Source organism: Heterocephalus glaber, unplaced genomic scaffold (genome assembly GCF_053883595.1).
Source record: "Heterocephalus glaber isolate CG9 unplaced genomic scaffold, H.glaber_assembly_v1.0 deba00001564, whole genome shotgun sequence".
In the NCBI taxonomy this organism is placed as follows: domain Eukaryota; kingdom Metazoa; phylum Chordata; class Mammalia; order Rodentia; family Bathyergidae; genus Heterocephalus; species Heterocephalus glaber.
This window is the reverse complement of record NW_028258351.1, coordinates 23,065,577-23,084,739: the sequence shown is the minus strand read 5'-3', so window position 1 is coordinate 23,084,739 and position 19,163 is coordinate 23,065,577. Positions and strand designations below refer to the sequence as shown.

At 38.9% G+C, this 19,163-nt stretch overlaps 1 protein-coding gene across 14 annotated transcripts in view; it reads right to left on the bottom strand.

The window, feature by feature from the left end:
- Window positions 1-19,163, bottom strand: part of Dnah9 (dynein axonemal heavy chain 9) — a 373,887-nt gene that overhangs the window by 268,352 nt on the left and 86,372 nt on the right. For all 14 annotated transcript variants that reach the window (XR_002386940.2, XR_015443305.1, XR_015443304.1 and 11 more), the window contains 2 exons: window positions 10,589-11,459; window positions 7,642-7,772 (listed from right to left, as the gene is read on the bottom strand). Coding sequence is in view for 9 of the 14 variants with exons in the window: in XM_087192015.1 (XP_087048141.1) it covers window positions 7,642-7,772; window positions 10,589-11,459 (1,002 nt within the window). In the remaining 5 variants the exon portion in view is untranslated. The remainder of the gene's footprint in view (window positions 1-7,641; window positions 7,773-10,588; window positions 11,460-19,163) is intronic.

The window sequence follows — 19,163 nt, the reverse complement described above, 5'->3', positions numbered from 1 at the left end:
AGTCAAGATGTCTGCTGACCATCAGTACGTGACAGTAGACCACTAACCTTTGTCCCCATTTTTCTTGTAAAAACCTATACGTAATCCCCTTCAACCCCCAATGAGCCTAGCCAATCAAAATTCTACACTTCATACTTGCTAAATGTTAACCAATCATATGGCTGCTAATGAATGAAGCTTGCTGTAATCTCAATAAAAACCCTGCTAATTTGGAACTCGGGGCTCTCAATCTTGATCGTGTCGGTGACAATTGAGAGTCCCAGCTTAAGCTTGAATAAATGACCCTCGTGTGCTTACATCGGAAACGGCCTCCTGGTGGTCTTTGGGACTTCGTAATCTGGGCACAACAATGCCTTCTGGAATCTTACCTATTTTATCTTCCAGCAGATTGTTTCTGGATTAATATCCAGGTCTGTGATACATTTTGATCTTGTTTAAGTAATTGTGGCTAGATTTAAGTAATAGTGATAGATATGGCTAGATTCAATCTTCTGCATCTATGTGAGTAACCAGTTTTCCCAGCACTATTTGTGAAAGAGGCTGTCTTTCCTCCAGTGTAAGTTTTTGGTTCCTTTGTTAAAGGTCAGGTGACTGTGCCTGGTGTTGTTTCTGCATCCTCTATTCTGTTCTATTGGACCGTGTGTCTGTTTTTGTGCCAGCACCATGCAATTTTTGTCACTGTAGCTTTGTATTAGGACTTAAAATCCACGATTGTGATGCCTGATTTGATCTTATTGCCCAGGGTTTCTTTTGCTATTTTGGATCTCTTCAGGCTCCACATAAATTTTTAAATTGTTTTTCTAGTTCTGTGAGGTATGCTGTTGCTATTTTGATTAGGATTGCATTAAATCTAGATATCAGTTTGAAAGTATAGCCATTTTAACAATATTTGTTCAGCCTGTCAAGGAACAGGGTGTATCTTTCAATTTTCTGATGTTCACTTCAATCTCCTTTTTGAAAATAAAGTAGTTTTTGTTATAGAGGTCTTTAACTTCTTTGGTTAGGTTAATTCTAAGTACTTATTTTTTCTAGATGCTACTGTGAATGACATTGTTTTCCTAATTTCTTTTTTGGTCTATTCATTATTGAATAGACCTATACATTATTGTATAGAAATGCTACTGATTTTTGTGTGTTGATTTAGTATCTTGCTACATTGCTGAATTTGGTTACTAGTTCTAGGAGTCTTTTGGTGGAATTTGTTGTCATCTATGAATAATGATAATTTGACTTCTTCCTTTCCTGTACATAAATCTTTCATTTATTTCCCTTGCCTGATTGCTTTGGTTATGTTTTCAAGTACTATATTGAATGAAAGTGGTGATAGGGGGACATCTTTGTGTTGCTCCTGATTTTAGAGAGAAAGCTTTCAACCTTTCCTCATTTAATGTATTGTGGGCAGTATGTTTGTCATAAATAGCTTTTATCAGATTGAGATAAGTTCCTTGTATATCTATTTTCTTCAGGGCTTTTATACTGAATGGATGCTGGGTTTTGTCAAAGGCTTTTTCTATGTCTATTGAGATGGTGATGATTTTTGTCCTTACTTCTGTTTATATGATGTATTACATTTATTGATTTGTGTATTGAAATATTCCTGCATCTGTGGGATGAAGCCTACCTGGTCATTTTGTGTATTTAATGTTTTGTTGTATTCTGCTTGTCAGTGTCCTGTTGAAGATTTATACAAATATGTTCAAGTTCATTATAGCTTCCAGGAATGAGTTTGGAAGTGCTTCCTTTTCAGTTTTATGAGGAATTTGAGAGCTATTGCTGTTAGAGCTTCCCTGAAGTTTTTGGAGAATTCACCAGTGAATCCACTGGTGCCTAGGCTTTTCTTAGTGGGTGGGATTTTTATTACTACCTCAATTTCACTGACTGTTACTATTGATACATTTTAGGTATACAATATAATGACATTCATCATTGGAAATTTGCACCTTTACATAATCTCTCTTGGTTCTTATTTTTCCCCCTTCCCCTCACCTCCCTTCAACCCCTCCATCCCTCCCTATTTACAAAGACTTTGTTTCCATTTTTCCATTTTCTCTTATTAATTCCATTCCCTTCTTTCCTTTCTGTTATCCCTCCCACTTCCCCTTCCCCTTTGCCCCTGTTCTTCCTATTTCACATTATTTATTATACCATTTAGTCCTTATTTACATTTTCAGTTTCTCACACTAAAACTATTCAGTATTTACACATGTGTGTCCTATTTATTTCACCTAAGATTATCGCCTCAATGAGCATCCATTTAGCAATAAATGTCTCTAATTTCTCATTTTTTATGGCTGAGTAGTGCTCCATTTTATTAAAAAAACCCCACATTTTCTTTATCCACATTATCTTTATCTCCAGTTGATGGGCATTTGGGCTGTTTCCAAATTTTAGCTATCACAAACTGTGCTGCTATGAACATGGGTACACACATATCACTGTGGTATGATTCTTTTAATTCTTTGGGGGAGATAACCAGTAGGGGAATAGCTGGGTCAAATGGGACTTCCAGTCCTACTTCTTTGAGGTATCTCCATACTGATTTCCACAGTGGTTGCACCAGTCTACACTCCCACCATCAGTGAAGCAAGATTCCTCTTTCCCCACAGCTCCACCAGCATTTGTGATTGGTTGATTTCTTGATGGCAGCCATTCTTTCTGGGGTGAGGTGAAATCTCAGCATTGTTTTCATTTGCATCTCTCGAATGACCAGGGATGTTGAACATTTTTTCATATGTTTATTTGCTATTTCTACTTCTTTGTCTGAGAAATATCTGTTCATTTCAGATGCCCATTTTTGGATTGGGTCTTTAAATTTGGGAGGTCTGATTTTTTAAAATTCTTTATATATTCTAGATAGTAGACCGTTGTCTGAGGGACAGCCGGTGAAAATTTTTCCCCACATTGTGGGTTGTCTCTTCACACTGCTGGTGGTTTCTCTTGCTGTGCAGAAGCTTTTTAATAAGAAGAGATCCCACTTGTTGATTGTTTGTGCTAGTTCACGGGCAACTGATGTTTTGTTCGTAAAATCTTTTCCTACACCAATGTTTTCAAGAGTTCTTCCTAAACTCTCTTCCAGCCAATTTAGTGTGTTCGTTTTAATATTTAGATTGTTCAGGGTTTTATATCTCCTTGGTTCACTTTGGTGACTCATACATGTCTAGGAATCTATCCATTTCTTTTAGATTCTCCAATTTATTGGAGTATGAGTTTTTGAAGTAGTTACTAATAATCTTCTGGGTTTCTGGGTTATCAGTTGGATTTTGCCTTTTTCATTTCTAATTATATTGATATTAGTCTTTTCTGTCCTTCTTTTGCTAAGTTTGGCTAAGGGTTTGTCTATTTTGGTTAGACTTTTGAAGTGCCACCTCTTTGATGCATTGATTTTTTGTTTTAATTTTATTAATTTTTTACTCTGATCTTTCTAATTCCTTTTCTTATAGTAGCTTTGGAGTTGGACTGCTCTTGTTTCTCTAGGGCCTTAGTTTTATCATTAGGTTATTGATTTGGGCTTGCTCTGTTTTTTTTTAATGTGGCCTTTAATGAAAATAAATTCTCCTCTTAGAACTGCCTTCATTCTGTCTTACAGGTTCTGGTATGTTGTACTGGGATTATTATTTGATTCTGTTTTATTTCTTCCTCTATTTATTCTGTGATCCACTATCAAGAGGGTATTATTTAACCTTCAGGTGTTTACAAAACTTTAGGAATTTCTTTTGCCACTGATTTCTAGTTTCTGTGCATTATGATCTGGTAATATGAATAGGATAATTTTGATTCTTTTGTATTTATTTAAAGAAGCACTATGGGCTAATATGTCATCTATTTTGTAAAAATTTCTGTGAGCTGTTGAGTATAATATGTATTCTGCTGTAGTGGAGTGGAACATTCCAGATATCAAGTCTAGTTGTTCAAAGGTGTGGTTCAAGTACAATATTTCTTTGTTGATTTTTTTGTCTAGTTGATATATTTGTGAATTTGGGGTACTGAAGTCCCCACTATAATTGTCCAATCATGTTTGTTTTATGAGTTGATTGTTGCTGGTATTCACCACATATATATTTACAGTTGTTATCTTTTCCTGTTTAATTGCTTTCTTAACTAATATGTAGTGACCTTCTGTGTTCCTTTTGATCTGTTTTGGCTTGAAATCCAATTTATTTGACAACAGAATAGTTACTCCTGTTTGTTTTCAGCCTCCAGTTGCATAGAATATTCATTTTTAATCTATGAATTTCTTTTTGATTGAATGTGTCTCTTGTGTGCAGTATACTGTCAAGTTGTATTTCTTTCTTTCTTTTTTTTTTTTTTGGTATGGGGGATCGAACTCAGGTCCTTGCGCTTGCTCAGCAGGTGGTGAAACCACTGAGCTAAATCCCCAGCCCCTCAAGTTTTATTTCTTGATCCAGTCTGCCAATCTGTGTCTCTTGATTGGGGACTTGAGGGTTACATTGAGAATTATTACTGAAAGGTATTTAGTTACTCCATTGTTGAGTCCTAATTTTCCTCCTTTGTTTAACTGATCACTCTGCTTAATGTATTCATTTCATCAGGCTTTTTGACATTATTGGCTTCATTGTCTCTGTCCAAGATATCCTTGAGGAGGTTTGGAGTACTTGTTTGATGGTCATGAATTTGTTCAGGTGGGTTTCTTTTTGTCATGGAAAGTCATTGTTTCTCCATCCATTTTCAAAGTGAAATTTGCAAGACATATTACTCTGGGTTGAAAGCTGTTTTCTTTTAGGGCTTGAAACACTTCACTTCAAGCTTTCCTGGTCCTTGACATTTGTTTTGAGAAGTGTGCTGTAATTCTAATGGATTTGCCTTTATAACTGATTTGTTGCTTTTCTCTATCAGCTTTTAAGAGGCTGTCCTTGTATTGGATTTTTTGGATTTTGATTCTGATGTGTTGCAGAGAAGTTCTTTAGTAATGTCTGTTTTCAGTTCTAGATGTCTCAGTTATCTGTATGTTGAATTCTTTTCCCATATATGGACAGTTTTTTTGTTATGATTTCTGTAAACTTTTTTTTAATTCCATGTGTGCTATTTTCTGATTTTTCCCTAAATTCAGTTAGTGTCACATTCATTTTCACATCATCTAGCAGCTGTTTGATCAATTTTCCTTGCTTTCTTGTTTTCAAGTTATCTTAGTACATGGTACATGCATCAGACCTGTCGTGTAGTTTTGATACTCTCTCCTCACATTGGTCACTTCTGCTGCTCATGCTTTCAATAGAATTCTTTATCTCCTGAGTTTCTGTTTGGCATTTTTTTAATGGACTTTGATTCTTTCCTAAATTGGTCATTTAGGTTTTGAATCATTTGGTTAGCTCTGCTAGTTGTTGATTTGTATCTTTTTTAAGTTCATTGATCCGTTTTTAAATTAAATACACTATCTGTTTAGTCATATCATCTATGAGGTTGCTGAATTTCTTTGTTTCTTCTTTGATCATTTAGCACAATTCAGCCATTTGATATTTGGTTTCCTCTCTATTGATGCCCCTTGCATCTGCACTGGGGAAGCTGGGAGTTTTTGGAGGTATTTTGTTGCCTTATGTTTTCATGTTTCTATTTTTTTTTTTTATTGTGCTGAGGATTGAGGATCAACTAAAATGAAAATATTCTGTGGCTAGTATGGAGATCCCTTTAGCTAGTGTCTACTTTCTGGTAAGGTCATCTTGGCTTTGTTTGCTTCCTTTTTTTTTTTTTTTTCCTTAAATTCTTTTATTGGTACATTTTAGGTGTACAACACATTTACATTTCTCATTGGGAACTTGTACCTTTACATGATGTATCTTGGTTCTTATTTTTTTCCCGTTCTCTGCCCTCCCTTCCCTATTTACAAAGACTTTGTTCCCATTTTTTCCATTTCTAATAATTTTTCCTTTCCCTTCTTTCCTTTCCCCTGCCCCTCCCACTACCCCTACCCCTGTGGACCTTTTCTTCCTATTTCTCATTATCAATTATTCATTTTAATCCTTGGTACATTTTAGGTATACAATATAATGACATTCGTCATTGGAAATTTGCACCTTTACATAATCTCTCTTGGTTCTTATTTTTCACCCTTCCCCTGCCCTCCCTCAACCCCTCCATCCCTCCCTATTTGCAAAGGCTTTGTTTCCATTTTTTCACTTTCTCATATTAATTCCATTCCCTTCTTTCCTTTCCCCTAGCCCTCCCACTTCCCCTTCCCCTTTGCCCCTTTTCTTCCTATTTCACATTATCTATTATACCTTTTAGTCCTTAAAATATTTTCAGTTTCTCATATGAGAGAAACTATTTGGTATTTACACATGTGGGTCCTATTTATTTCACTTAAGAGTATCACCTCAATGTGCATCCATTTAGCAATAAATGTCTCTAATTTCTCATTTTTTATGGCTGAGTAGTACTCCATTTTATTAAAAAACCACATTTTCTTTATCCAGTCTCCAGTTTGCTTCTTGATATTATCTACCTCCTCTATTTACTTGGTTTATCAGGTTTAGACCTAGTTACTGTGTTGCAAGGGAAGAATTTCTACAGGTTATAACAATGTCAACAGATTAAACCATACATCAACTATGTATATTAAAACTTGTTTGAACAATTTTTCTCTTTTATCAATGCCCTTTACAGATTGAATTACACTGCTATCAATAGCTATATTCAGATGTGGAGGGAGGACCGGCACGAAAAATGAAGATGAAAAGAATGGGGTAAGTCAATAAGAAGAGAAGAGAATTATTAATAGGTTAAAAAGGAGGTCAGAATCTATTGCAATTATTTGTACTGCTGGAGTAAAGGGCTAGTGTTGAGGGGTTTGGAAGGAGACTCATGGGAGCAGGAAGAGAGGTGCAGAAGGATGAGAGTATAAATGGAGACTGAGGGCAGCTATGAGATTGTTGGAGCTCGTTATGTTGGTAGTTTATGTTTGGATCCTCTATGTACAATTTTGGTAAGAGTTACCCTAAGATGCCCTTGAAAGATGCTATTTCAATTAAAGCACTAGTTAATTCTTATTGCAATATACATATACGTATATAGATATAGAGAAAAATATGTATATTCAGGCAAAAAGCATAAAGGAGGAAGGGATGATAAGGGGATAAGAAAGAAAGAAAGTGAGAAGAAAAGAGAAGCATAGGGGAATAAAAGGAAAAGGACAGAGAAGAAAGGAAAAACTAATAGTAAAAATATATATTATACAAATAATTTTTTAAAAAAGCAACAACCAAACAACAAAAACAACACTCTTGCAAAACAACCGAAGTCCCATTTACACTGCAGTCTGAGTTCAACTGCAGGACTCTGAGCCAGTTCTCACACCCGACCCCACAACTCCAGCCCACATGGCTTCCTTAAATGCCTTCCTGTGAACAAGGAGTAACGCAGATCCAGTTGTCTCTCCGGGGCCACTTCCTGGCTGAGAGCAATGCTCTGGATAACTGCAGTCCTTCATCTCTGTCCCACACACATTGACACATTTACAACAGCATCAACAACCCTAATAATAATAAACATGATCCAAACATACAGGCAAAGCAGAAGCTAAGCACAGACACTCACTCACTCAGGCAGATAAATGAAGATTTCAGAGACAGAATGGGAAAGGAATTTTTGCCGCCTCCATTACAAAAGGTACGGCACATGAGTCCTCACCTGCTCTGCAGATCCTCCAGTTTTTCATAAAGACCTGATTTGTTTGTGGCTTCCACTACATTTGGGGTTTTCTGAGCATCATAAGCTAGCTCTTTAAAGTCAGTGTCAATACCTTCAAATCTTTTAGAGTCCTACGAATAAAAAATGTGGAAAAGAATTAATTACCATTTCCCTTAATTTCAAGAAGCTCCCCCCTACCCAGGTAGCAAGTGAGAGGCAAAAAGCTTTTCCTGTACTGTCCATTACACAGACAGACTCCAAGGAGGAAATGTTGTTAGCTTGAAACAACAGTTCCCAGACATTTGGTCTTAGAACCCCTTTATTGCCAACTGTGGTGGGGCATGCCTGTAATCTCAGCTATTCAGTAGGCTGAGGCAGGATGATTGCAAGTTTGAGACAAGCCTGGGCAAATTAATAAGATCCTGTCTTAATACAATGTATGCATGCATACTTACATACACAGATACATACATGTGAATAAACAAATAAATAAACAAACAGAGGTTGGGGGCTGTAGCTCAGTGGGAGGGCACTCCTTGGTTCAATTCCTAATACAGTCAAAATAAAATGAAGTAAAATAAATTAAACAACAGCAAAAGAATTTTTACTTTAAAAAAATTGAGAAGTCCAAATAGCTTTTGTCTATGTAAGACAATATCACGTCAATCAATATTTTCTGAATTAGAAGCTTATTTTAAAAGTAGCGAAAACACCGAGTTAACAAATACCGTTGTTTTATCTAAAATAGGTACATTTTTCAAAACAAATAATAAGTGAGTGAGTGAGAGAGAAAGTATGTCATCCTTTCACTTTTCTTTCTCCTTCCAGTCTCTTTACTGTCTGACTTAGTATCATCAGTGGCATTCTCCTATCTGCTTCTGAATTCAGTTCAGGTTACTATCACATGCCATGCAGCCTCTACAGAACTTCGTTGGACGGTTGCAGGAGAATGAGAATAAAAAAGCCAAATAACATTTTAGTGGGATCACTAAGGTTTATTTTGACCTTGAGAACTCGCCTGGAAAGTCACAGGGACTCCTCCTTCCCACCCAGGCACACCACACACGATACCTAAGTCAAATAGACAACAGATCCAAAGTGATTTCTAGGTGCAGGAAAATGTTGATATAGCCAGGTAAGTTTTTCCTCGGCAAATGTACTAAAATTAGTTCGATGTCATCATTCCTTCCCCAAGTACATATACCCTCACAGTGTTCTAGAAGTGATTGAGAAAGGGCTATCAGCAAAGCATTTTAGCTCCCCATCTGGCACCTGGCAAAAGCATATGTTATTATTACAAAACCATGGTCATAATTGTTAGGGCTATGTGCATTGTTTTAATGATCTTTCTGAAGTAGGTATTAGTATTTGTCACAAATTACATCTGAGGAAACCAAGGTATAGAGGTTAAGTGACTGGCCCAAGGTCCCACAGCTGCAGATAGGAGATTAGGACTGAAGCCCAGACCTTCAGCCCTTGCCCTCTGTGATCTACACCTGTATCCCAAGATGATTTCTAAAATAGAGGGCTGGGGAAAGTAAATTATAATTCCTTGATGAGGTATTTTGCTTCCATCAAAATGAAACTATATCAAGGTGGTATAAGTATGGAAAATATCTGTCATGGTTCACATTTTTTTTTTTCTTTCTTTGTGCAGGGGATCGAACTCAGGACCTTGCGCTTGCGAGGCCAGCGCTGGAACCACGGAGCTAAATCCCCAGGCCAAAAATATCTGTCATGAATGTTCAAATGAAAAAAGCTGAATGGAAAATTATAATTACACAATTACACTGAGAGCAATTATGTAAAAATATGTATATCCATGAACAAAGTTGAGAAATAGTTACAATGGATGAAAACACTGACTAGTTAGGGGTAAGGTTATGACTGATTTTATTACACTTTGAAATAATTTCTGCTGTATTGCTAATACAGAGTAAATGAATGTCTTGTAGAGAAATCCATGGCACTGTTCAGATACTAAATTCTTCAATATTCTTAATAAAAAAATTCTCAAATGTCTCCTTAATGTCTCTACTGAGGCCTCCACCTATGTCCTTGCTGGCTTCTAATTAAGCTTGCTCTTCTTCAATAGCTGCCGTTTGAGATAAATAAATGTTAGCTTATTCAATTCAGCTTAATTACTACTGCTAAAATGGAATTGTTCCTCTTATTTTTCATTTTGACTATACAACGTTTAATCTACATGATTACACTAAATACGCTGTTGTGGGATGAACTGGAAAACTGCGTTGTTGTGATGGAATGTACTTTAATTTCTAAACAAGGTCTGGAAAATCCGTGACATTTTAGAGTTAGGCTAATTTGTAAGCAAAGGACTTGTACTGAATGGATCCAGAAGTCTGAAAGAATTGAAAAGAACTAGAGTCCATTGAGAGAGGGGTTAGATAATGGCACATTTATTAGGACTAATTGGAGGGGGCATTCAAACATAGAAAGGTAATAATGAGAAGAACACATATATTAGGAATATCCATTGTTTAGTTTGTAGCTGAGAGCTGGTATTTAGTGTGTTGGCATAGGCCAGAGCTTTACAGAATGGCTCACTGCTGAGAAGCAACTTGAATTTGCCTGGAAACAGGGCTAACTTAAAGGGTTCAGTTAGTACTTACATCTTAAGGCTCTAGGAAGGAGCCCATGAAGAGCCCATCACAAGCAGCAGTAGCTAATAGTTTCTATTTCCTTCACTTTTATGCACTTAAAATAGAGACAAATGCACTTCTTCACCCTTCTGAGGACAAACTGGTTGGTGCACTTTTCCTCTGCCCGACTTTAAGTGTTGGATAAGATCAGGATTTGTGAGAGGTGCCCTTACGTGAAGCCAAAGCAGAGTGACAGAAAAGGGGAAAATCCAGACAGTATAGAAACTCGGTAAGCTTCCTTGGACCTGGATCAGAGAATAGAGCAGGATTTCCCTAGCAAGTACCTGGGGTAGCTGAGCACGGATATCTTCAGATCCAATGAATATACTTTCCAGGTGAGACCATGTGCGCTGCACCTCAAACCAGATAGAGATGACAGCATCAGCAGTGGACAGCTTCTTCTGCCAGCCTGATACTTCTTCCAGGAAGAAAGCAACATACTTGGACATCATCAGGTTCTGAAGTTGGACTTGATTATCCTCTAGAACTTCGATAAGGTTCTCATCAGACTTCAAAAGGGGGACCTGGGTCCGCAGGTGGGGCTCGTACTGGAATTCCATACCAGCCCAGGTGCTCTGCAGCTCCCTTAAGACCTTCTCCATCTCCATTTCTTTCACAGCTTTGTCCACAATGCCCCGGACTTCATCCTCAAAGAGGTGCAACTGGAGCTGCAGAAGGTGGGCCAGGGTGGTGTCTTTGTCCATGGTAAAGCTCACACCTGTGGCCTGCATCAGCTGTCTCCAGTGTCGTTCCCGGATGGCAGGATTCTGCAGCTCAGCTACTGCCCTCAGGGAGGTTAGTGTGTTTAATACAGTTCTTTCCAGGCCCACGAAGGCATCCCAGGCCCTGACCTCCTTGTCTAGGTTACGGATAAGCCAGGCAAACCGTTTGCATTCCATGTCCATGGCTTCCACACTGATGTCCCTCCACGCAGTGGTTTCCCAGCCATGGATGCTGGAGGTCACCATGCCAATGGTGTCCCATAGGTCCTTCAGCTGGCAGGCCTCCTTTCTGCACTTCTTTAGTTGCCTGTAGTCAGGGACATTGACTTCAAACAAACCAGCAGACTCAGAGATGGAGGCCATGGTGGATTCCATCTGTTGGATTTCGATGTGTCTCATATCCAGGATTTGATGAGGAGCAATGCTATCAAACCTACAAAACACAATGTGTTTCCTTGGTAAGCACAGCACACAGGGTCTCATTCCTAGAATCACCAAGGTAACTCCATTCGAAACCTTTACATGCTACTAAGTATTTCCACAAAAGAGCAGTGGCTTTCACTGAAGCCTCTCATCCTGGGAAGAAAAGACATTCAAGATACATTAAAATGGGAGACTTGGAGGAAGGTCAAGTCAACAGGGACACAATCTTTGGATTTTTTCTTTACACCTGAGAAGGTAAATAAAGTATCCCTCTTATCTTCTAATTTCCAAGTATACTCACCAGGTGTAGAGAGTAGTACCCTCTTATTCCAGCCCCTGTTAGACTCAGCCCTTCATTTAGCTCCTGGCTTCTGGGATTCGAATTGACACAAAATAGCACTGTCGCATTCATACAGAAGTGGAGAGCCAAAGCCCCTGCCAGGAAAGTAGTGGTGGACAGTCTTTTAGTGAGGAAATCACACATAGAAGTCCAAGCCTGGCCCAGTCTGGCATTGCTTCCTCTGGGGTTATGGCTCTCAGCCCTGGCTGCATGTAAAGATCTTCTGGAAGCTTTAAAGTTTTCTGTAACTAGACTTTTGTCCAGACCACGTAAATTAGAATCATTTGGATTAGGATCCAAGTTATAGCATTTTCCAAACTCCCCTGGTGATTCTGATGTGCCAAGGAGGTGTCCTTTTTCATAGAAAAGCCCCATACTGATGGTCATTTCCTGTAGCTGAACACCAGGCAACAGTGCTTTGACTTGGGGGACCATCGTTAGTGGCCATGAAGAGTGAGAACAAAATCCTCACCAGAGTCCTAAATAGTCTCAGTCATCTTCCTTCACTGTGGGCTTCAAGCCTGGCTTCTCATCATATCTCCTCTAAGCTGCCCCTCATCTCCCTATCTGCTAACGTCCATCCTTCTCTGGCCTGCTTCCTCCAACATCCCAGAGTAGCCTATAGTTCTGCACTGGAGTCTCCTAAGCATTATATCTAGCTTTACAGTTTCAGTTCATGTTTCTTCGTTCCTTTCTCTCTAATGCTTAAGGCACACATCCTCTGATCCTCATGTTGTTAACACTTTCTTCTGCTCCCCGAGAAGGCATACATTCCTGGCCCCTCCTTTCCCCCAGAATGAGAACTCTACATGCAAAAGAGCCCACATGGCCAGATAACATTTTCTCATAACCCAGATGTTCAATGGACTACGTGTCTCATAGTCCTCCCTTATCCCCCTCCTCATCCCCATGCTTGGGTTAACTTGTTTCTGTGTGTACCAAGGGCTAGATATTGGAGTTACCATGACTTAAAGGAGGATAGTATGTTCTCTCATGGTCAGAACAGGGCATCACAGGGCTCATCTTCAATGGGAATATTGAAAAGAGATGAGTGATTACAGAATTGGCTATTTCCTCCTGTCTATAGCGTGTTTGTGTGTTTGCTGGTAGAACATGGAGGGGAAGAGGAGGAAAGAAGAAAGAAAATGACATACAAATGCCTTTTCTTGAACTGGCCTTCTTTCAGTTGTCTAGTAATATTTGACTTGATGGATGGAAAGTAATCTTCTTCTTCTTCTTTCTCCTCTCCTCCTCCTCTTCCTCCTCCTCCTCCTCCTTCTCCTTCTTTCTTTCAGTATAGGGGATTGAACTCAGGACCTTGTGCTTGCAAGGCAGGCATGGTGCCACTGAGCTAAATCCCCGGCCCAGAAAGTAATCTTAATTAAAGTCATTTACGTGAACTGCTTACCTCTTACATCTAATTGCCATGTAACATAAGAACAGTTATGCATACCATTAAATTAGTATCAGATTAACTTTGATGCTTATTATGTTTAATTTCTGCTTGTTCCATCTAGATCAGTTTTTGGCTCATGGACTATTGTTGTAGCTCTACACTTCAAGAGAATGAAACTGAACATCACTTGCAGGTCAGTCCTATTCCTCACTCTGGGTTATTTCAGAATAGAACACAAGGCTGGAGTTTCTGAGTCAAAGACTTTATGTAGGCAAGGTGCTTTCCACCCTAGGGGAAGCAGTAAATAAAGGACCAGATGGAAATAAAGGGAATATCTTCATGGCAAATGACCCAGCAAGAAGGAGGATCACCAAATAAGCTGTCATTCTTTTTATTCCTCATCTTCAGAGATTGATTGTTGGTGTAGGCCCTTTTCTTCTTGACTAGAGTGAACTTAGAATGTGAAATCAGCCTCTCATTGTTAGCAAAAGATCTATAAAATTTAAACAACTTACAAAGCCCATATCTTGTTTAATTTATTAATGGGGTGTAATTCAGGAATAACTTATTAGATAAGATATGAGCTATTATAGTATTTGTGGTGTACACATAGATGATAAATGCTTGCTAACAATTCTCTCCCCATCACATCTGAATATCTTTAAGTCAATGTTGGTTCCTCAAACATTTGGAGGAGAGCATTTGTCAACCCTACTCCAAATTCTATCCATCCTGTGGCATAATTTTTGTTCATTGTTTAACTCTGGGCAGACATTTCCTGTAGCTGAACATGTATAAAAACTAATTTAGCCTAAGCTGGAAGGCACTTTTAGACATAAGGATAGGCGGTCCTATTCCATTTCACGATGGTAGGGCAAATTGTTGGGATACTCGTATACCTGATTCATGAGCTTAATAAATGTGAAGCAGCTCTTCAAACCCAGGGAGAATGATACAGTTTAAGAACAAGAAAGTTATAGGAGGCAAAGGGAAGTAATGAGTCTTTGAAATTGAAATAATAACACCAAGAGTATTTTTAATCAAAAAAAGAAATGCCTGGCGAGTCTGCATGAATAGAGCTATAATTAAGATAAATGGGAATAAGGTGGTTGTGTGTGTGGTTGTGGAAAGATGATTGATTCAAGCCTCAATCAAACATGAACCAGGGAGAGAGAGGGAAAAGTGACTTCGCTGATTCTTGGGAAGCTAGTTAACCTCATCACTATATCTTCATATGGGATGAAGGGTGGCACATGTTTGGATAATACCCCCTAGGTACATAAAGCTCAACACATCCAGCTCTGAACTTGTGGTTCCCGTCCTTCATATTCTGCACCTGCCCATCTTGGTAGGCAGTGCTTACATTACCTGCTTCTACTTGTGGGTTCATGCTTCAAGACAGGGAATCATCCTCAACTCTCTTTCTCTCTCATTTTCCATTTGCATTTAGTTCTCCTGATTCTCTTCCCTAAATATTTTTCAAGTTGAATTTCCTCTCTTGGTGGTCTCTATCACTGCTTCAGGTAAGACCTTCACACTTTGCACGTGGACTGTTGTGCTCTCTGTCCCATTAAATACCTCATCTTGAATTGATTTTGTTCCATTCCATTGTCCGTGGCCATGAAAAGGTAGGATTTATATTTCAGACATGTCCCTGACTTAACAATTGTTTGCCTTATGATTTTTTGATGTTACAATGATGCAAATGCAATACACCTTCAGTGGAACATGTGCTTTGAATTGTGAATTTTGATTCTCTCCCATGCTGGTGAGATACACATAGTCTTATACTCTCTCATGAGGCAGGGCAGCCTCAGTGAGCCATAGATTCCAGTACACTATGCATGTCATCATGAGATGAAACAACTGATACTCTACATTGCACTGTGTTGCTGAACTATGATGTTTGGTAGGTTGCATGCCTTAAACACATTTTTAGTTATATTTCAACTTACAATGGGTTTTTCAGGATGTAGCCCAGCTGTAGGTGGAGGAGCATGTAAATTTTGTGCTCCTCAGTGACTTTTCAGTGGTTGATCATGGTTACACTGGATACTTGGACCTCTCCATTCTCACCTCCTGTTCCCTGTTTCCTGGCCATAATAAACCTGCAGCAATCCAGATGTTTGTTACATTTTCAGCTTCTGTGTTATTATACATGCTATTTCCTTTGCCCAGAATATCTTCCCTCCACTCCTTTCTTTTCCCCCCAGTGGTTCTTACTTGCCATCGAGCACCATCTTCTACGGGGTGTGTGAACTGCCTCCCCAGTGTCTATGTCTTATTACTCATTTTTTGAAAATTGTTTTGTGGCTATAAATCCTTGAAGTCAGGGAATATATATTATATCAAAATCCTAGCACCTGCATCAGTTTTTGCTAACTCCGCTGTTGATACCACAGCCTCATCTACTCTAGGAAAATCTAAATCATGTGAATGAGTAAGATTAACTGGAAGAACAGGATCAAGCTGAAGCAATAATATGCCTTAGGGTACTGATATATCCCTGGGAGATTTAATGACTAGTACTGCTCTTCAGCCTTGGAGGAGACCACAGATACTGTGCAAATGGGACCAAAGCCCTCCAGTCCTCTGTTCTGCTCTGTTTCTCTCTTTCTATAGTTGTCCTGGAGGACAGCTCCCAGTGAGAGGGGCCTTCAACAAGGCTCTCCAGCCTGTTTATAGTATCTGATTGCCAGCTAAAAACACAATGGCTTCTGTTGAGCTACAGCTTTCAGGGTCAGATTGTTTTGAGTAAGAAACCCCTGGATTACTTGGCCTTGATATTAGACTGCATATCACGGCAACATTCCTTAAGGTCAGGGAAACTATGCTGAATGTCAGAAAGACTCAAGAAGAGAATACCTCCAGAAGCATTCCTTTCACTTAAGGAGGAGAATTAGTCCACAGTTTCAAGAGTGGTGGAAAGTTCTTGAACCTTGGTATGGGAGTGTAGTCAATTATTGTGAAGTGTGAGAACTCAGGTAAGAATGTGCTGATACAGCTTCAAGAACTAAATGAGGAAATAAAATCTGAATTGGATATGAAGAAGGAACCTTAACCCAAGTAACTTGAATTCCCACAGCACCTGTCAGACTGCAAGAGCCTAAGAGACATTTTCTTTTTCCTCTTCAAAGACAAGAACTTTACTAGTTAAGCTTGACCTGTGTAATCCAACCAGGAACAGAAACTTGCATTCATAGAGCAATTGTACCAAGGTCTGCAATTTAGAAATTCATAATGGCCTAAAAGGGATAGAACCAGTATACTCAGTACCTACAAATTTCAAATGCTCATGCATACCAAAGTAAGACACAAAACAAAACTCATGAGTTGACACCCACTAAGATTCCCTTTAGAAATAAATGCACAATTCTGCTCTAGTCCTGATGGTTTTCTTGACAAGAAAAGAAATACATCAAAATTGCAGTATCGTTTGGTTTTCCACACTGCTGTGAGCAGTTCTTTTCAAAGCATTATCTTCCAAAGATTCATCTGCATGTCAAATTAACAGATGTGAATCTGGAAAGCCCAGCGAAGAGTAGGAATATTCTCATAGCCAGCAGAGAGTTACAAGTGTTAAGAAAGAAAAATATGCATTCCAGAAATCAAATAAAAGTAAAGTAAAATAAATCCCAACATCCGACCTATACATATAGATATAACAATGAACGAGGGTATCAGTTTTCTAACAGACATAAGAAAGTACACCAGTGCCACTTCCTTGCAAGCCGTCTCAGTAGTCTCCAAGCATCTGTGAAATTCTTTTGAAAATTTAAAAAAAGACAGCTTATGTAAAGACATGGTTTTTATGGCTGCTGCCATTGATGTGGTTGTGGTTAATTCTAAGTAGCTTGAGAACCCACCTCTCTCGCCAGTATTGTCTCCGCAGGATCAGCTTTCAGTTTTGAAAATTCGTGACCAAAGGAGAGTTTAAAAAAATAAGCCTCACACTCCAAAAGAATAGTCCCTAAATGCATAAATTCCGCAAATGCTTTAGGCAACAGCCTTTTCTTTGGAACAGGGCAGTTATTCTAGTATACAGATTTCTTTGGAGTTCCATGCCCTGGTACTATGACTTAAAAGAAAACCACTCACTGCCCTTAAAGGTAGTGGTTTTCAAATCTGGCTGCAAGAGGGAAGCATCCATAGAGGTTTACAAAACACTGGTACACAGGCCTTACCCAGAGAGAGTCTAATTTAGTTTGTGTGCAGAGCAGGCAGACACTGAAAGTTTTAAAATCTCATGTGGTTCTAATGTGCCAGCAAGATGGCTTAGATACACTTCAGTTTAAAGTCACTTGTTTTGTTTAACTGTTACACACCCATCCTTTCCTGTCTCTTAACACACTCCTCTTGCTCTTTGTAGCTCTAAGGATAATGCATGGAAGGTGGCAGCTACTTAATTGCTTGTTCTATGAGTGAACGATGGTAAAGGCTCTTCCTGAAGGTGAGGAAGAGAGGAGTATGGGACAGACTGGTTAATGGGTACAAAGTCCCCCAGATTCGAGGAATCTGTTTGGATACTAACTTACACAGAAGGGTGAGTGCGGTCAGCAATACAGTGCATAATCTAAATCCAAACAGCGAAAGAAAGGATTTTGAATTTTCTCAACACAAAGAAATGACAAATGTTCGATATGATTCCATATCCTAAGTTGATTATTACACAAAATGTAAACAAATATCACACTGTGTCCCATAAAGATGTGTAATTATCACCTATCAATTAAAAACAAGTTTTTAAAAAATGAGATGGAAGACTAGCCACCTTAATTTGCCCAGAACAGAGAGGCTTTCCTAGGCGTGAGCATTTCAGTGCTAAAACTTGAACACTTCCAGCGTACCAGGATGGTTGGACACCAGCATGCCAGGCGCAATGTTAAACACTATCAGAAATTGTCTTTAATCCTAATAGCAACCTATGAGATGGATACTCTTTTCATCTGCATTTCACAGATGAAGAAACCAAAGCACAAAAGTATTAAGTAATAACTTGCCAGGATGTGGGCATAAGTGGTAGATCTGAAACAGAACCCTGACAGCCTGAACTAGAGTCTATTTAATCATTATGTCATGTTTCTTCACAGTACAGTTGTAATTTCTTTTAGTTTGGTTTATTGCCCTAAGATTTCTGTTGGTTAGTAACTTTTGAAAATGGAAAAGTCCCTCACTCCTTACATGGGGGATTGTCCATTTGGAGATTTCTAAGTCTGCCTCCCAAAAGCTGTAGAGGAGACTCAGCAAGAAACTCAGCCCTTGGAAGTGGAAAACAAATTACAGAGCTGGGGCAGAAGGAGGGTACCCATCCCAGCTAACCATCCAGACCCAGCTTGCCCTGTGGATTGAAGCCCTTGATGTTGAGTAGGGCACCAGGGGAGGAGCTCTGAGAAAGAGGTCCGGGTGTGTATGCCACCTGGGTGAGCGTGATAGTGTCCATCTCATGGCTGCTTTTTTATGTGGAGACCTATAATAACAAGTATGGGGGTATCTGAGCACTCACAAGCACAGAGAAAACCCCTTACATCAATCTTCACCTAAATAATCCTTCCTTTAGGCTATCAAAATGCCTTCAAATATTATTTAAAATTTTTATCTGCCATTTAAAAAAACCCCAAAAGAACAGAAGTCTGTGAGAACTTAGAATGCTAAAGGTTTAGTACAATCTTTGTTATAATTACCACATGTAAACCTCTTACAGAAAGCTTCTAGGTTTTTTTTAAAGGGAAAGTATTTGAACAATATTTGATCATCTGATACAGGTCATGATAGGACTCTGCCCACATTAGCACCACGTTGTAACCAAAGGGCCAAAGTGGAAGGGAAGACTGTGAACTAGGCTTCATGTGCTGAAAGAATATATTACAAAAGCTCAACAGAAAAACCAACAGCAACTAGCAGATCACAATGTTTGGAGGAAAAGAGGTTTAATTTGTATTTTTCTGATGGCTAAGGGTGTTGAACATTTTTTCATATAC